This window comes from Doryrhamphus excisus, linkage group LG9, assembly GCF_037039965.1.
Source record: "Doryrhamphus excisus strain RoL-2023G ecotype Guam linkage group LG9, RoL_Dexc_Guam_v1.1, whole genome shotgun sequence".
NCBI lineage: Eukaryota > Metazoa > Chordata > Actinopteri > Syngnathiformes > Syngnathidae > Doryrhamphus > Doryrhamphus excisus.
Window position 1 is genome coordinate 4,346,032 of NC_136365.1, and position 17,730 is coordinate 4,363,761.

General features: G+C 39.7%; 1 protein-coding gene across 1 annotated transcript; it reads left to right on the plus strand.

Annotated features, from left to right (window-relative positions):
* Positions 1–2,134: 2,134 nt before the first annotated feature.
* cplx2a (complexin 2a) lies at positions 2,135–15,710 on the plus strand. Its single transcript, XM_058065553.2, has 4 exons — positions 2,135–2,355; positions 3,251–3,339; positions 12,253–12,431; positions 14,318–15,710. Exons 2-4 carry the CDS (start codon positions 3,309–3,311, stop codon positions 14,507–14,509), a joined length of 402 nt encoding a protein of 133 aa, XP_057921536.1. The 5' UTR covers positions 2,135–2,355; positions 3,251–3,308; the 3' UTR covers positions 14,510–15,710.
* The last annotated feature ends 2,020 nt before the right edge of the window (positions 15,711–17,730 follow it).

The following is a 17,730-nucleotide window of genomic DNA, read 5'->3' on the forward strand; positions in this document are numbered from 1 at the left end:
GCAGTTGTTTGTCGCCTCCCGTGTGTGGCGCCCGTTACGTTGAAGGGCCTCAATATGGCTGCTAGCTAACCAGTTAGCCTCAAAATCATTTCTTCTAAAAATAAAAAGCAAAAAACTCACCACTTCCACACTGGATGTGAGGAGAACTTTTTTTTCATTCTATTATGTCAGACATGTTAAGGTAATGTACGGCAATGTCTTAATGTTTTATGTCATTACTGCCCCCTCAAGACCAGAATACTACATATCACTTGTATTTCACTATGTTTTGACTAATATTAGACTACAGTCTACTACAAAACAGCAATATAGTGAGGGAGCAATAATCCAAGCACAATATTGCGAGGGACGACTGTATCCCATTGGGCATGTTCTGGATTTTGCATTGCGACAATTAAATGAAAGTATAATTACTGTGTGATTACCAAGGGAAGTTAATAAACTACATTGTCCTTAAGACTCGGACAAACATTGAATACTTTCATGAAACTGAAGAAGTTTTATGTTTCTGGGATATGGAGAGCCCTCTCAAAGAATGAAAATGTTCCAACTAAACAAGAGGCAGTGTAAATGAACGAATGACAAGACTTAGACCAGAATTGGTTAGCTGGTCTACAGTATGTGGCACCTTTTAAACTTGTTTGTTTTAGTTGTTTGAGACCAGACTGACAAATTGTGGACTGACAGGGGTTTTCTCCAGAGGGCCAGTGATGCATTCAGAATATATACAGTAGCAGTGTCACTGTGTGTCTGCCGGGTATGCAAAAGAGTCTGGCGATGCCAGTTTCTCCATTCCGAGCATCTGCTTTGGCTCCCATTAAAATCTACTGTAGTTTTTAATTAAAAAATGTTCAACAAGGAAATAAATAATCATGTTTTCACATATTACATATTCATTCATTCATTTTCTACCGCTTTTCCTCACGAGGGTCGCTGGAGCCTATCCCAGCTGTCTTCGGGCGAGAGGCGGGGTACACCCTGGACTGGTCGCCAGCCAATCACAGGGCACATATAGACAAACAACCATTCACACTCACATTCATACCTATGGACAATTTGGAGTCGCTAATTAACCTAGCATGTTTTTGGAATGTGGGAGGAAACCGGAGTACCCGGAGAAAACCCATGCATGCACGGGGAGAACATGCAAACTCCACACAGAGATGGCCGAGGGTGGAATTGAACCCTGGTCTCCTTGCTGTGAGGTCTGCGCGCTAACCACTCGACCGCCGTGCCGCCCTAGCATTTTCATTTTAAACCCATATTGGCACATGTTTATATATTTCTGGCGTATACCTTTTGAGTGTTAAGTTGCTTGATGACACCATGTTATACTATCATATATAGTGGGTTGACAACCTCATCGTGTCAAACCACGCAGTAACCACTAGACCGCCGTGCCGCTACCGGACAGATCGATGTTTACATTATGGGTGTATGTGATTGGAAGGTCATATTTTTACATTTTATCAATGTGATAAAATGAATCAGACATTCAGCTGCTCACATTGTACGACTATGTGAATGGACTGATGTATGTCTAAATTGTTGGCTTATTTGAATGGAGAAACAAGTGTTTACATTGTGTGTGGAGGACCTACGCGAATGGACAGACAATGAATGGACAGAGGGCTGTTGACATTGTGTTTGCGGGCTGATACGAATGGCTAGAAATATGTTTAATTTAAGGTGTAATGTGATTGTGTGTTAATGCTTCAGTCTCCTGAAGTCATCTTTTGGTTCAACTTCCCCATCTCCATACTGCTGACACCCTCCAGGGGGGCTTTGTTTCACATCTGAAGGGATGTAAAAATACATTCTAGTCCTGACTTTATTGCTTTCATTGTCGTTCTCGCTTGGCGACAGCACCTTTTTAGCAACTACATAATTTTCCATAACACAACAGCGTGTAGTTTTGTAGTTTGTTACTATATATTATACTATCTATGATGTGCCTTAAGCGGTAGAAAATGGATGGATGGATGGATGGATAGCGCCTCTCCTCTGACACTGTGGCAATGAAACAGGCTGTTCAAATGGCGCTAGAACTCCCCCTCCCCTGGCCTCCCTTCCCCTCCCCCTCCTCTCCCTCTGCATGCTCTCATCTGGTCCTGCAGGAGCTCACTCTCCTCCTCCTCCGCCTCCTCCGCCTCCTCCGCTGCAGCTTGACTCCGTCACAACCGGCATGTCTGCAAAGTGAGAGGCTCGATCCATCCTTTTTTTAGAGGCATCAACTTGTATTTTGTGTGCATCGGCTTACAAACGAAGCAGGAGGCTGGCGTTAGCCCTGCAGAGGGTTTTTTTTTTCCTCCTAAATTTGGCTGAGAAAAGACTGGGACGAAGATCCAAATCAAGGTAAAGGAACAAACCACTGTTGGTGCACCGCTCGGGACAGGATGGGGACATGACTGCATTGGAATAGACGTAAAATAGGAAGTGTGACATTCATCTGACTGGTGCTGAGTTTAAAAGGGTTCATGTGGGGAGAAATTGACGATGCTGCGGATGAAGAGGAGGTAAAGCAGGAAATGATTTGCTGCAGATTGAGACAACTGCATCGCAATAATGTGGAGTGCTGCAAGTTTTGCGCAGCAGTACCAGCATAAACAAAGCTGTAAGATCAAACATTATTAGTAGAATCCTTCAAAAGATTGAATCATGCACCCTTTGAGCCCCAGATTCTGTTATTGAAGGATAACATGAACTTCAAAATAAGGTATTCTTTTTAAATAAGCACAAACAGAATTACAATGCATGCTATCTATTCAACTTTTCACGTCCCGAGGTTGCAATAATTGTTATCATTATGACTTTTTCCTGGCAGAAAGCATGGCTCACCTTGACCCTATTTGTGCGCTTCCATTTTTTTTTGTCCCGGCACTTTATTTTCATAGGTAGTAGCGTCAGCATAAATCCACACAAGATGGATTGTGGTTGTAAATCGAGGGCGCCGGTCTTGAAAAAAAGTCAGAGCACGGTGCAATGGAGGGTTAACGACATCTCTACTGTTTTGCAACTGTTACTTGTTTGCAGCAAAGTGATCCATACATTAAAACACGATCAATGAATCAATGAATTGTAATAAAAAGAACAGCTACACAAGAAGTGTCGGTGGTTATTTTCAGGACGCCCTATAGAGGTCATTCACTCTTCATTTTCATCTCTTTTGTCCCGCTAAACTCTCGAGTGCGGAGTGGAAGTACTTTTCTTAACTCTTAGCTAAAAGGTTGTTTTGTTCTCTTGGCTGCAGGTCCATCCGTACCCGATAACGTGACCGCTGAAGGAAGAGAACACAGAACTGCTTCATCATGAATTTTGTAATGAAAGCTGCACTGGGAGGTGAGTCGGCTGCCAGGCGAGGGCTTGATTTAACAGCACTGCAGTGTTGAGGGTGTAAAGCGGATGTTCAGCACAAGCAGGCACACATGCAGTACCAGCGTGCAAGCCCTACTGGGACACGGGACGCTTTTTATCCACGCTGCACCAAAATACTGAACAAACTACATTAAAACAGAATGATATCACATCAAACCCAATATTTGTAATTTGATACAAAATGTCACTTTTTAAGATTACGTCAATATTTAATGCCATCTATAATATAAAGCAAGGGAATTGGGGAACTATACACCTATGAACACAATCCCATGCTTGCCGTTTTCCGTATAACAACTTGCAAGCGGTGACCCTTTGGGATGAACTACAACAAGATGGTGAACCAGCAGGGCCCCTGTCAGTGACCTTTGACCTCACAAATTGTCTAAGTTCCAACAGACACACCTCCTCTTACACCGTAATTGACTGGCGAGCAGTAGAATGTAATCACCTCTTGCCCAAAATCAGCTGGGATAGGCTCCAGCACTCCTGCGACACCAATGAGGTTAATCGGCGGACGCATGGATAGACATTCCGGCATCTTATACGTTTATTATAATTTTCCCCCTAATTAGTCCTCTGCTCATTCATGGCATTCACCCTCTATGACAACTGCAGCTTCTAGAGTGACACCGGCGGGCGCAATTCAGCTGCTGTGCACGTAGCAGCGAGTCGCAGCGAGCTATCGTTGTACAGGTTACAGCAGTGTCGTCGGGTTACAGTGAGGATGGGGAGATAACGGCCAAAAGCGCCTCTACCGCTCATTGGGATTCTGAGGATGCCACTGCTGCCTCATCCTGCCCGTACCTCATACAGTAGCTGCGTCGTATGAATTCTTAAATCAACTGCAATGCATCGGATGCTGCTCAGTAGTGGGCTGGACTCTAAAGCCTGTACACACTGCAGTTCTGCACCAGTGCTATAGCTACAAACACAATAATAAACATATCGCTACATGAATACATCTCTGACACTTTCAGTCAAAACTATTATTGCGCAGATTTTTGGACTCTTGCTTTTTTTTTAATCAATTTTATTGCATCTGATTCAACATGTATGCATGTCAGACTGATTATTAGTAGTACTTGGTTTTATAAGTCATGCTTTATGACCAGGACACACCGACCTCATTCAACAACAAAATCATGTGTGAATTTGTTGAGACAGCACTGGCTCACAAAAGGTCACCGAAAGGGTGGGAGAAGCACATAATGAAGCAAAAATAATTAGCTAGTAAATCAATTCAGTTAAGATTTCAACTTGACTCAAATGTTTTCAATCAGTACATCAATGCTCATTAAATATTCTCCAATCAATTATGTTTCATGGTTCTTTGTGGTTTGGTGTTCAAAGCAGTCTTGTTTTCCCCCATTTTCCCCACTTTTGCACTTGGAATTGAATATAATGTAAATCTAAATAACCCTTTAAAATCCATTTAAAACTCTATTATTATTATTCATATTAAATCATAAAACACTTCACATTAATAATGAATGTTAAAGGCTAAATGAACAGTATAATAATGTGTGATGTCACAAAAGTGTAAAAAACAAACAAACAACAAACACTACCTTGGCCGGAGTTGTGCTGCTCCTGTGGTGAACTTGTTGCTAGGCAGAATTTGTACTGCACAATCTTTTATGCTCCAAGCCCAGTAAAAAAATATTTATTTAGTTATTTGTTTATTTTTAGGAAATTTGACTCTGTATCACACCACAGAGGAAGGACAGGGAGAGTTGGCAGTAAATGTAAAAAAAAGTGCCATTTACCTATTGACAATTAAATTTTTTTCAGCACAGTGCCATCTACTGGATTAATGGGGCACTGCATCACCGGACTTTACTTATATAAAATTACCACAGAAATATTTGAATCCAAAGTAGTGGAATAGATTGTAACATGGGGAGCAAAACTTCCTGTTTAGTTTGCATATTTGTTGATTTAACAAAAGTAGTCGGACAATGAATGCAATTTACATATTGAAGAACAACATTATGAGCATATCTGAAGATCAGAGAAGAAAAGCAAGAATATGTCAGGGCTGTAAGACATCCCCTATTTTAATCAGCTTATCTTGAGGAATACCGAATTGACATTTGGATGACATCAACACCATTGTCACATACATTAGGTTCACCTTGAAATGTAGAAGTGCTCGAATTTCTGCCCTTCCTGAGTGTTCCGCTGCTGACTCATCACTTTTCGAACCTGTCTTGAATTAGTGTGACAGATTTGGGGTCTGTCAAATGAGGAAGACATTCGTTTGAGGGAATGGGCCACCATCGAGCAGGCTCAACTACATCAGCAGAAAAGAGGGATGATTGCTTATAAATTGAATATTTTTATTTTTTTTTCATCTTTTTGGAGCAAAACTATCAATGGTTTGTTGTTAATATGAGTAGTCTGTTCCTGAGTCTAAATAAATTGCCATTCATGGTTAAAGGTTGGTTTTATCATTGGAAATCATGCAAATACAAATAATTATAAATAATTCCAAGTGAAACCTTTCCCAATATTTCTATTCAAAGATGGAACAATGCATTTAACTGGTGTAGGTGGACAACATGACCACTGCATGCATGCATTTTCCAGCTCTCAATACAATATGGCGCAACCTTTGTCGTGTTGTTAATACAGTACGTTGGTCCAACTGTTTTTTTTTATGTATTTTTGTTTGTTTTTTAACGTATCAATGTATCTATTATCAACGCCTCGTCTTACAACAACTATATTTACATGGACTTTTATCAGGTTTGGTGCATTTGAAGTGAAACAAAACAGTGTTACTTGGGGTCAAATGAAAACAGAACACACCTTGAGATGTTCTTCCATCACCTCGAAGTGCACACAGTCACGAGGTGGCACTCACATATGATTGGAAATCAAGTTTTCATTGCTTGGTTGACCTAGAGGGATACCACTGACACACACACGCCTCCCTATCTTCTCTTTGTATGTTATTAAATTCATCACATTGACCTTGAGCCCCTTCCAGTGTGTGTGTGTGTGTGTGTGTGTGTGTGTGTAGCACTTACTGCCTCAGACATTAATCATATTACGCTAAGCATTAAGCACACACACACACACACACAGACGTACATATAAAAGCTCCCTCTGGTGGCCTGGCATCCACGGCAGCCATTGGCCAATGAACTGTAATGCATTATGGGTAGCTGTTGTTATTTTAAACTTGTATTGGTAGTTTTCTTATATATTTCTTAGCTACCTTTTGACCGTTCAGTTGCTGTGTGATGATTTTAGTGTTTGTCAGTTAACATAAAAAATGTATGCCATAATTTTGCCTCGGTTTGTGTACATTTTTCCGGTTAGCGTACCATGTGTGATCTTAATGTATTTTTCATGACAATACGTTGTTGTTAGCATTCTATTAGCTTACCACAACATGGACACAGGAACTATAAGTCAGCGGCACCACCCGTCTACGCACTTAACGCTCAAAAATGTTAATATAATTTTTTTATAGTTTTGCAATTATTGTTTACCTGCATAAAACAACTGTAAATGCTTGTTATGCATGTTATGTTCGACTTAAGTAACTTAAGCAACAAGATCCACCGGCAACCCACCATTGCCGCAAACGATTGCAATCCTGCGGGAAACACCCATCACTAAATGTATGTTTAATTCAAAATCCAGATACCATTGGGTAGCCAATACATTTTCCCCTTCACTTTTGACTTTCTCATCACTCTTTGGACTTAGAAAGAGATTTGCCAGGGAACCTGGAAGGATAGCAGATGAGTTGCTTTAATCTGAAACTGTTCAAAGTTCATGCACTGGGAGTGTTAGCAAGGGTTAGTCTTCCATCCAATCTCTTTACGAGTCTTGGGATTTAACAAAGACTTTTACAATAGAAGGATTAAATCTGTGAAACTTGGCAAAGAGACCACTTGAAAATCATTTGATTTCACTTTTGAGTCACCTTGAATATAGCATTGCACTTTTTCCCAGGATATCAAATCATCTAAAAATGTTTTTATTCTTCGAGGATTGCTCTATGAAATGTATATTTGTGTTGACTTGCGTTTTAATTCGTAAAACACACTGTACTGCACTTTTATATATTGAATGTTGCACAGACAACTTTCTGTTGCAAATTCAGCATGGAAGCACTTCAGTCAATCGTCTCTCAGCGCCACCAGTGTGACGCATGAGAGCTTTAATAGCCTGCCTTGACAGGATGTTGCTGTATCTCTTGCAAATGGCACACAAGAGCTTAGCGCATGGCTCAATATAACTCAGGCTTTTGTCTCCCAGGATCTGCTTCTTCTTTTTTTTCGGTCTTTTACATCCCAGCAAAGACAATTTGAATGTGCTAATAAGCTTTCAGGGAAGGGAAGTGTAGTGAGAGTATTATTTGACAATGAGGCTAGGCTGTGAGTCACTGCTTCATTTACAGAATCCCTCAGCTCATATATTCCTATACGTGCAAAGATATCCAGGCTTATTTTGTGGGTGCATCTATGTTTTTTTTTTTCATTCTCATGTTAAAACATGACTTTTTCATTGTTAATGTTTGGCTTTGTTTTTGCAGAGGCTTGGTGATTCACTGCACAGTTAGTTGATATAATGTGGATAGCTGCAGGACGCAACATCATTAAAAGTTGTGCAGAACTGGTTTAGGCTATGACGGAAGAAAGAAGCCACTATCTTCAATGCTGTTGCCTTCACTGTGTATTGTAAATCCATAACATGCACCCCACACATACACATACTGGAACATCCACATGCATTACAACACGACAAGGAGTTGTTCAAATGCTCATTACTGATTAATACATGCCGAAAGCTAAGTAATTATTTATATCCATATAAATGATCTATATCCATATATTACTGTAAATGCGTTTGAGGTTTTTATTCCCTTTAACACCCTCCGCACATATACATACTATATATGCCGTATACACACACAACCTTGTCTATGTCATGGTTGGGTGCATGCGGCTGCAATGTCAGTTTCTTCTGTGCTGCTGAGACTACAACACTTTGCTTTGTTGGATCTCTCTTTTTTTCTAATTTATCTACTGTCTTTTTATGGCCAAAGTCCAAGCAGCTCATTAGTGAGATAGAACCATTGTCTTTTACAAGCTTCAGTAGCGACTTTAATTGTAATTGTGTTTAGAATTTATTCCATCCATACATTTTCTATACTGCTTATCCTAATTAGGGTTGTGTGGGTATGCTGGAGCCTATCCCAGGTGACTTTAGGCGAGAGGCGGGGTATACCCTGTACTGGTCGCCAGCCAATCACAGGGCATTGTCACATACCTATGGACAATTTGTTTTGTTTTTGGAATATGGGAGGAAACCGGAATACCCGGAGAAAACCCACGCATGCACGGGGAGAACATGGAAACTCCACACAGAGATGCCCGAGGTTGGAATCGAACTTGGTTCTCCTAGCTGTGTGGCCTCCGCGCTATCCACAGCCACTTTAATTGTATTTATTTATTTTTATTTAATTGTATTCAATTATTTTATTTTATTTCCCCATGTAGGACTAATGAAGGCATAGCTTATAGCGATTTCTTCTTACTTAAGATTACATTTTAAGATTTAACAATGGCATCAAGAATATCGAGTCAGTAAAAAATAATCCTGATGTATGTAATCCTCCTTTCTCATGGTTCCAAAAAGTGGTCAGAAAGTGTTCATGACACCAAAACAATTAAAATATGAATTGAGAATACTACTTAATGCATCGCACCATATTGTACCAATCTCTAGTATTCCCTCCTAGAATATAGAAGTAGCGTAAAGATGACAGCGGTACAATCTGATTGGACTGCGGAAACATTCAGATTCATTCATTTTCTCATAGGCAATAATTTCCCGTAGGAAATCACTGAAAAAAATTCAATCAGCTCTTCAGTCTGGCTCTCAGAGCTGTCAATCAATACATCAATCCTGGTGAAAGATTGTTTAATCAATTATTCATGGCTGGGCGCCAGGCGTGGGTTTGTGGTCAAAGCAGCCTTGCATGTAATGAGGTACAAGTTTCCCAAGTACTGTAGAACCTATGAGGTCCAAAATCTGTTACTGCAGAATGGTCAACTTCTGATTTGTTTGGATTTGGAAACAATTTGTTAAAATCAGTAGAGTCGTCCCTCTCGCAATATCACCATTTGATTATCACACCCACTGTTTTCGTGGGAGAGTATGGTCTTGTATTATTCATAACATATTGAAATACAAGTGATACGTAGTATTCTGGTCACGAGGCAGCAGTAATGACACAAAACATTGAGACATTACCTTACATTACATTATAACACTGTATGAAGCCAGCCAACATGATAAAGTGAAAAAAAAATGTTCTACTCCCATTCTGTGTGGAAGTTCTTGGCTACTTAAATTTAGAATAAATAATTTTGAGGTTAGCATCATTTTGCCTCGGTTTGTGTACATTTTTCCGGTTAGCGTACCATGCGTGATCTTAATGTATTTTTCATGACAATACGTTGTTGTTAGCATTCTATTAGCTTATCACAACATGGACACAGGAACTATAAGTCAGCGGCACCACCCGTCTACGACATGATTAGCACGCTCAAAAATGTTAATATAAAATTTTTTATAGTTTTGCAATTATTGTTTACCTGCATAAAACAACTGTAAATGCTTGTTATGCATGTTAGAATAAATAATTTTGAGGTTAGCTTGCTAACTCACTAGTTTGCTAGCTAGCGGCTGTCTTGAGTCTCTGTGGCATAAGAGTTGAGAAATATGTTGTAAACAAAAAATAATGGGAGTGCAAAGGTGATTATGTGGTTGTTATTTCATGTCTACGGTTCTCTAATGTTGAAAACAGTATTTAGGAATTCCTAAAATTCCTAGGAAAATATTCAATTTATTAACGTTGTATGCTATTCGACCAGTCCAGGGTGTACCCCACCTCTTGCCCAAAGACAGCTGGCATAGGCTCCAGCACCCCCGCGACCCTTGTGAGGAAAAAGCAGTAGAAAATGAATGAATGAATAAATTAATGAATGTATGCTATATCACGGAAAATGATCTTTTATGGTTGGGTCAATTCCGTATAGTCCCACCATGACATTGGATTCCACTGAAAATGCTTTGAGGAGATGGTCATGGTATCATTTATTTTCAATTCAGGACCTCATTCTTGTGGAAGGACTCTAATAATACTCCAGAATGGGTTCCTTCCTTGATTGTGTTGGCTAGCAATCAGATTATGGGGTGTGCCCTAGAGCGGCCATTGTGGACATGAGGCTTTTCAAAGCACAAGGCTTATGTCGCAATGTCATTGGATTGGGTAAACACATTTAACATCATAGTTTATCGGAGGAAAGCACAAACACCCATTCAAATTTAAACTAGACCAAGATGTGGACTTTTTCAATTCCTTTTCTGTCTTGTCTCTGCCTGTCTTGCCGTCTTGTCTTTTGTCTTCGATCTCCGCAATGTGCCGCACTTGCTTTTTATTATGCTGATGAGTGAAAATATCAACAATACCAAAGGCGAGCCTCTTCTCAAGGATTACTCTGCCTTTCTTTCTCGCTCGCTCGCTTCCTTTCGTCCTCTCCTCAGATGCCCCTGGTCTGCCCCTGAAGACTTCCCGTCGCAACCCCCCCGGCCATCCTTCTTTGCTGTCTCCTGCATTTCACTCCCCCCTCATCTTCTTTCATTTGTCACTTCTTTCTAGTCACGCTCTCCATTTTTATTGGAAAACTACAACCTGCCGGATAATCCCACCAACTGGAACAACTCGGAAAATGTTTCTGACACATTCCCTCCCTCTCATTATGATTTCCTTCTTCCACTGAATATACTAACCTTTTATCTCCTCCAGTCTTCTTAAAACAATCATACCACATCCATGGCTTACGCATCTTTCACATCTCCTCATCCTTTTCACACAAGTGTCCATCCCGCTCCTGTGATGTTCTCACTACAGAGAACATGATGGTCGGTTTGCCCACTCAACTAGAGTCGTTACTGTTCACATCATGCTGGTTGCTTCTACCTTTGTCTAGAAATATGACGCACATAAAAGGCATGACAGTCCACATGTTTTAATTTTTTATGTCATTCTTCTTCGCTTCTATTTCACAGGAAACGGCTATAACGATCAGTTCACAAGCTTTATTGGATGAATGCTGAGAATCAAGCATTGATATATGCCTTACGCGGCATATTTGCATGATATCACAGAGTTTCTATGTTATGCTGTATTGGGCGGAAACATACACCATAGTCTTCCCTCTGTACTCCGTGCATCAAAATCGCAGCTTCAGATCCTGAAGATAATATATTAATACATTATGCTGGTTTCGTAGTTGAATGTAGCCTATTATTAGTCACACATACATAATTAAGCAATTTTTTTTAGCCTAAATCGATTATTTTCAAGCATAAAAATTGCTAAATTAGGTAATATACACATTTAAGGCATTTAAAATATGCATTCAATGTTGATAATATGTAGTACTCTACACTGGTCACCAGGTGTCACTAATGTTATTGTAATGTTCGCTGAGGCCCACAAGTGCCAGACTTATTGCTGGTTTAAATGATCTCACAAGAGGCACAATAATCCCGAATTAAAAATCCTCCCCAAAAAACACAGGCTACTGTTTCAGCCATAACCCATGCCAAGGTGAAACTCAACTCTGAACCCATGATGCCACTTCCTGTCCACTCCTCACTCACGCACTTTTATGGCAACACACACAAGAATTATGTCAACTAATTTTTTTAATACAGGTGTAAAGCTAACTAAAGGACTGTATAGTTCATGTCTTCCATACTCGAGAATATAAGGAATCATACTTGGCTTACACTACTTCCCTATACTTCCCTCTCATCTTAACCTGTGTTTGCCTCCTACAGGAGGGCCTCCTGATGTGGGCAAAATGCTGGGTGGGGAGGAGAAGGAGGAGGACCCAGATGCAGCAAAGAAAGAGGAGGAGAGGCAGGAAGCGCTGAGGCAGCAGGAGGAGGAAAGGAAGGCCAAATATGCCAAGATGGAGGCTGAGAGGGAATCGATGAGACAAGGCATCAGGGATAAGGTATAACCATCATAAATGTGTCAATATTGAAAGTAAAAGAACATGCTTCAGTAGAATGGATGTTTTGTCACTTTGATTACTTGGAGCACTGAAATGCAGATCTCCTCTTTTAAACGTTTTGATGATTTCTGGATCGCGTCCTCACTTTTGATGTGAGCACTGCTTCTGAAGACGTCATATATCACCTGCCAGCTTTTTTTTTTTAACAACAGACCCTGCCTTGGAAAATGTTTATTGTAGAGCTATTTTTAATTGCTTTGTTTGCTTTAATGCTCTTTCCAACTTTCTGAGACTGTAGAGTAATATATCAGCAGAGGACGAGCAAATAGCTGTGTGGAAATGCAGCAACTGAAATGATCAGTTCATGTTGTGAAAGGCATAATTAACACACAACAAAAATAATTGCGTGCGTCTCATGCAGATATTTACCATCAGTTGTTAATCTTGTAATGTTTTCAAGCTGCCGTTATTAGAGAATGTTTGAATTGTTTTCTGTTTGAGGTGCTACTGTGGGCCCAATCACACAAATGTACTCTGAATTTATTGTTTCGTGCTTTCTTCTCCTGTCTAATATTTAGCTTGACTTGTTAGCATTTCTGTCATTAGAATCAACTCTGACAAAAAAATTACACATGCAATTAAGACTACAGCATTTATGTTTAATACATTGATACCCTCTAAAAGAGTAATACATTTAAAATCAACTTTACTATGAATTTCTTTCTGCAGGAGTACACTTGAAGTCAATGCTGTTGATTATGTGGGCACAATCAAACAAATAGATTTATCTATGTAAAGTACGTGGGCTAATGTTAGCCCTTAGCATTAGCATACATTGTTTGCTACTTCAATATTCGCTATTTTAATGACACTCTTACTTTGTAAACAGGATGTAGCCGACTTATTTTGAAGGCCGGAAACATGTTGTGTGAGTTTAAAGGGTTTAGCTGTGCATAATAACTTACCTCTAGAACCGAAGCTCCCCTTCTTTATTTACACCAAACGTCCTCATCAGCAGCCACCTTGAACCTCCACTTATATTGGCATTAGTCGGTCGACGTTTATTGTTGGAATTTCCTGATTCTGACTGCTTGGAGAGGAAGTCCACGCAGCGCACCAAAGACGAGGGTGTCCTGTTGGTGACTCAGCAGCTCCCTCGTGTGGCTTGGAGTATAGGGCGTTGTTAAAGGATGCATGCTATATGAAGGAATACACGGTGTTCGTGTTACGTGATGTGCCGTTGTTCCTCTTAATTCCACACCATGAATCCGTATGTTTTTAATTTCGTTGACCCTCCTTTCCATGGTGATATCATTGTGTTGCAAATGCTGCACTTATCCGACCGCTCATTTTATGCTGTTCAAGCCAAACTTTTCCGGCTTCTTCTTCGTTGGTGCGCGCCCTCTTCTTCTTCTTCTTCTTCTTCGCGGATATTTGTTACCATTGAACTAGGCATCAAACATAAAAAAATGAACGATGTAATGTTAATACCGATTCCCATTGATATCCCAACACAAATTATCATGCTGTACATTGTATGCTTCATTATTATGCATTCCTAAATTATTACCGATATGGGGTGGATAAAATGAGTAGTAGCCTGTAGCAGTCTACAATATTGGTGGACACATCATGTTGTGTTAGCACTAGCATCAGTGCTAATGCTGTCGTTTAAAGTACACTAATGATGAAAGTCCAATATTGAAAATTGTGAGAACAATGTAAAGGCATTTGTTACTTTAAAAAAAAGAGTGCAGTGGAACATCTAAAATGAAATTAAAATGAATTTTAGAATAAATTTGGCAAAAAGGTCACAAAGCCATTTTAAGTTATATAACCTTCCTACACTTCAATACTCACATCTATCTCCGTGGTTTTCTCACCAGTATGGCTTGAAAAAGCGCGAGGAGGCCGAGGCAGAAGCAGCAGCCGCGGCAGAGGAGCCCGCGGCGGGCAGCTTGACCCGACCTAAGAAGGCGGTGCCAACCGGATGCGGTGACGAAGAGGAGGAGGAGAGCATCATGGACACAGTGATGAAATACCTGCCAGGTCCGCTGCAGGACATGCTAAAAAAGTAGACTAGCAGCTAGCATGTGCCGAGTGCTAGCTATTGTAGTTCACAGGTTGGCTTCAATCCCAAACTGGCGCCAGATTAGCATTGTAAATGAGTCCAAATTGGTTTATCTCACGTTTTAAGAAGCAACGGTGTGAATTGCAGCAGTCAGGCTAGGCCACACGGCGCCATTGGTCGGGTGTGACGCGCAGAGGGCCACAGACGCAAACATTTATGGTCTTTACTTTTTCTGTGACTACTTTTAAACTCCCTTAAAGAGCTTGAAGCAACAACGTAACGTCCTCCTTCACTTTGCTGTTCACTTTAAATGTACATAAAGAATCTAGAACAAGCCTCAAGCCAGGCCAATCAACAATCAAATCCAAAATATACTGTATACATTTATTATACTGTGTGTCTGTCTCCCAAAATAGAAAATGTGATGACTTGATAAGCCATATTTAAAAAAAAAAAAGATTTCAATACGTCTGTGTGCTCCTAAAGCTGCTGTTGTGTCTCTCACCTTTTTTGCACAGTGTTAACACATTCTCTGTGAAACGTGTGTCGTCTTTCTCCCCCCCCCCCGCCTTCAAAGTGTTTGTGTAGAAAATGTTCAATGTGTCGGAACTTCTTAAGTCTTTGCATGCCATTTGTCTTGACAAGTTGTGTGACGATGTAAAACCTCCCCCTCCTTTTTAATCCTCTTCTTTGTTATGCAAAAATATTAAGGCAATAACTCCTCAGTTTGTGTGTTTTCTCATATCGATATAACCTTGAATAATGATACTCATAAGAATAAAGCATTTAGGATGTTTCATTTGCAAGGGGTTCTTTATTGTTGCAGTTGTTATTTAAGAAAAAAAAAACAAAAAACAAAGACTGTGTCGTGCAGGTTTTGACAACAGCCAAGAGCTTTAAAAAGTCCAATTTATAACACAATAGCATATTATTGTTACCATCATTCACCAGGAAGAGAATCGCTAAAGACTTTTTCAGAAGCAGTATTGACAATTGTGATTTTGTTTCATGTCAAATCGATGGCTAGAAACGACCACCGCATACACTGAAGTGACATCATTCAAATAAAAGTGTTTAACTGAGGTTTTATTTATTGTTGAATGGGTGTGAGAACGAGCCCTCGAGGAAACATAGACCTTCATGAGCAATAAGGGATTATTATGTATGTTTCTGCCTGATAAATCAATAAAAATTTAATATCTTGTTCATACCAGAAATGTTCTTTTTTTTTGTATTATATTTTTTCTCTGTGCTGTGAAAGTAACATAAAATCTGAAGCGAAACAGTTCCTTCCGTCTAAAAAATATAGGGAAAAAATGTTTTTATTTCCAAATAATGGCGTTAATATTATTTTTAAGATATAACCTATAAGAAAGATAAGCGATAACACTTCCATGTACATCTACAGAAGAAATCATCAGAAAAATAGGCTACTATTAATATAATCTATTATTATTAGTAGTAGTATTAATGCATAATAACAATAACATCAACCATAATTAATATAGTTGCTCTCTAGCAGTGTATCCCCGCATGATCAGTACCTGCAAGGCATGCTGAGAACTTCCCAACATGAAGTTACCCAGCATGCCTTGTGGGTTCTTATTTTGCACGTGTAAATGTTTATTTTGATACCCCCATAATCCATGTTTTAGTTGTGTTATATTCCGCACTGTGAGTTGAGTCGGCATTTGCGTTGCATCATGGGATGCAGGTGTCGCTGTGGTCGGTTTACAACCTGCAACTCTTTGATTTAACCACACGGTGTCATTGTTTTACATTTTTAAATGCATTCTATGTCAGATTTTGCAGAGCTGATCCAATAAAAAAAAAACATAGTAATTATTTAAGTTTCAAGGCTCATTTATTTCAAAAACCAACCAAAGCAAAAATGTGAACTATCCACCAAACCTCATAATCAAGACCTATGATATAAATAGGATGGAGATGAAAAGAATAGGTGGAAACAGAAAGGCTGCAAGTGTCAAATGTTTACATCCACAATTAACATTTGTTCAACATACACCATGTTTTTCTTTAAAGGGTGATAAAAAAAAACTATTTGCTTTAATTTGTTGAATAATTGACATTGGTAAATTACAGCTGCTTTTCCCTCTTCACTCTGCCAGATGCTTAGCACTGCAGTCAGTGCTGGTGGTATCTACTAAGTAATCAAAGCCAATGTTTGGTAGAACAAAAACAAGAGCACTTGAGGATCAAACGGGTATCAGTGCAATCACACACTCAAAATGTCCAAAGTGTCCCATTAAAAGCGCACGTAGGACTGCTTCCAAAGCTTGTTTGAACTTCATCGATGAAACCCTTAGCTCAGTAACATGTACTCTATCTACCTGGGCAGAATTTGATGTTTGGAAGTCAGCCATCTTATTTTTCATTCATTCATTCATTTTCTACCACTTATCCTAACGAGGGTCAAGGGTGTGCTGGAGCCTATCCCAGCTGTCTTCGGGCGAGAGGCGGGGTACACGCTGGACTGGTCGCCAGCCAATCACAGGGCACATATAGACAAACAACCATTCACACTCACATTCATATCTATGGATAATTTGGAGTCGCCAATTAACCTAGCATGTTTTTGGAATGTGGGAGGAAACCGGAGTACCCGGAGAAAACCCACGCATGCACGGGAAGAATATTCAAACTCCACACAGAAGATGCCCGAGCTTCCACTCATCCACTGTGCAGGCCCACCTTATTTTTAAATAAAAAAAACACTAGAATGGAACCGTAGTGGAAGTCTGTGCCGCGCATAAGAGATAAATATTGTTAAAAGGAAGTCCCAGTTTGCAGGAAGCTTGACTGGGTGACTTGACCGTGTAAAATCTAATTATTTTTAATGACCTTGCCCAGGGGTGTCTTTTTCCAGCCAGGGTTGCATACAGAAAAATCAAAGAATGCAGGGTGGCACTTTGCTACATTTTGTACATTAAAGATGCTAAAACCACTAATGTAGGCTAAGATATCTGACCAAAACATACAGATCTTAACTGTACTATGGATGACAAAGCAAGTTAGTGTAATACTGAGTAATCCATCCATATACTGGAGACTATATATGTAAAATATATGTCATAAATCATGAATACACTTGCCAAAGACCGATATAAAATGATCTGCAAGCCAAATAAATTAAATATCTTGTAGTCTGAAAGGAGTTTTGTTTTCATTCATTCATTCATTTTCTACCGCTTTTCCTCACGTGGGTCG

Coding starts and splice junctions, on each gene's coding strand:
- cplx2a (XM_058065553.2), top strand. CDS start 3,309: ATGAATTTTGTAATGAAAGCTGCACTGGGAG. Junction 3,340..12,252: donor AATGAAAGCTGCACTGGGAG/GTGAGTCGGCTG, acceptor TGCCTCCTACAG/GAGGGCCTCCTGATGTGGGC. Junction 12,432..14,317: donor GACAAGGCATCAGGGATAAG/GTATAACCATCA, acceptor TTTTCTCACCAG/TATGGCTTGAAAAAGCGCGA.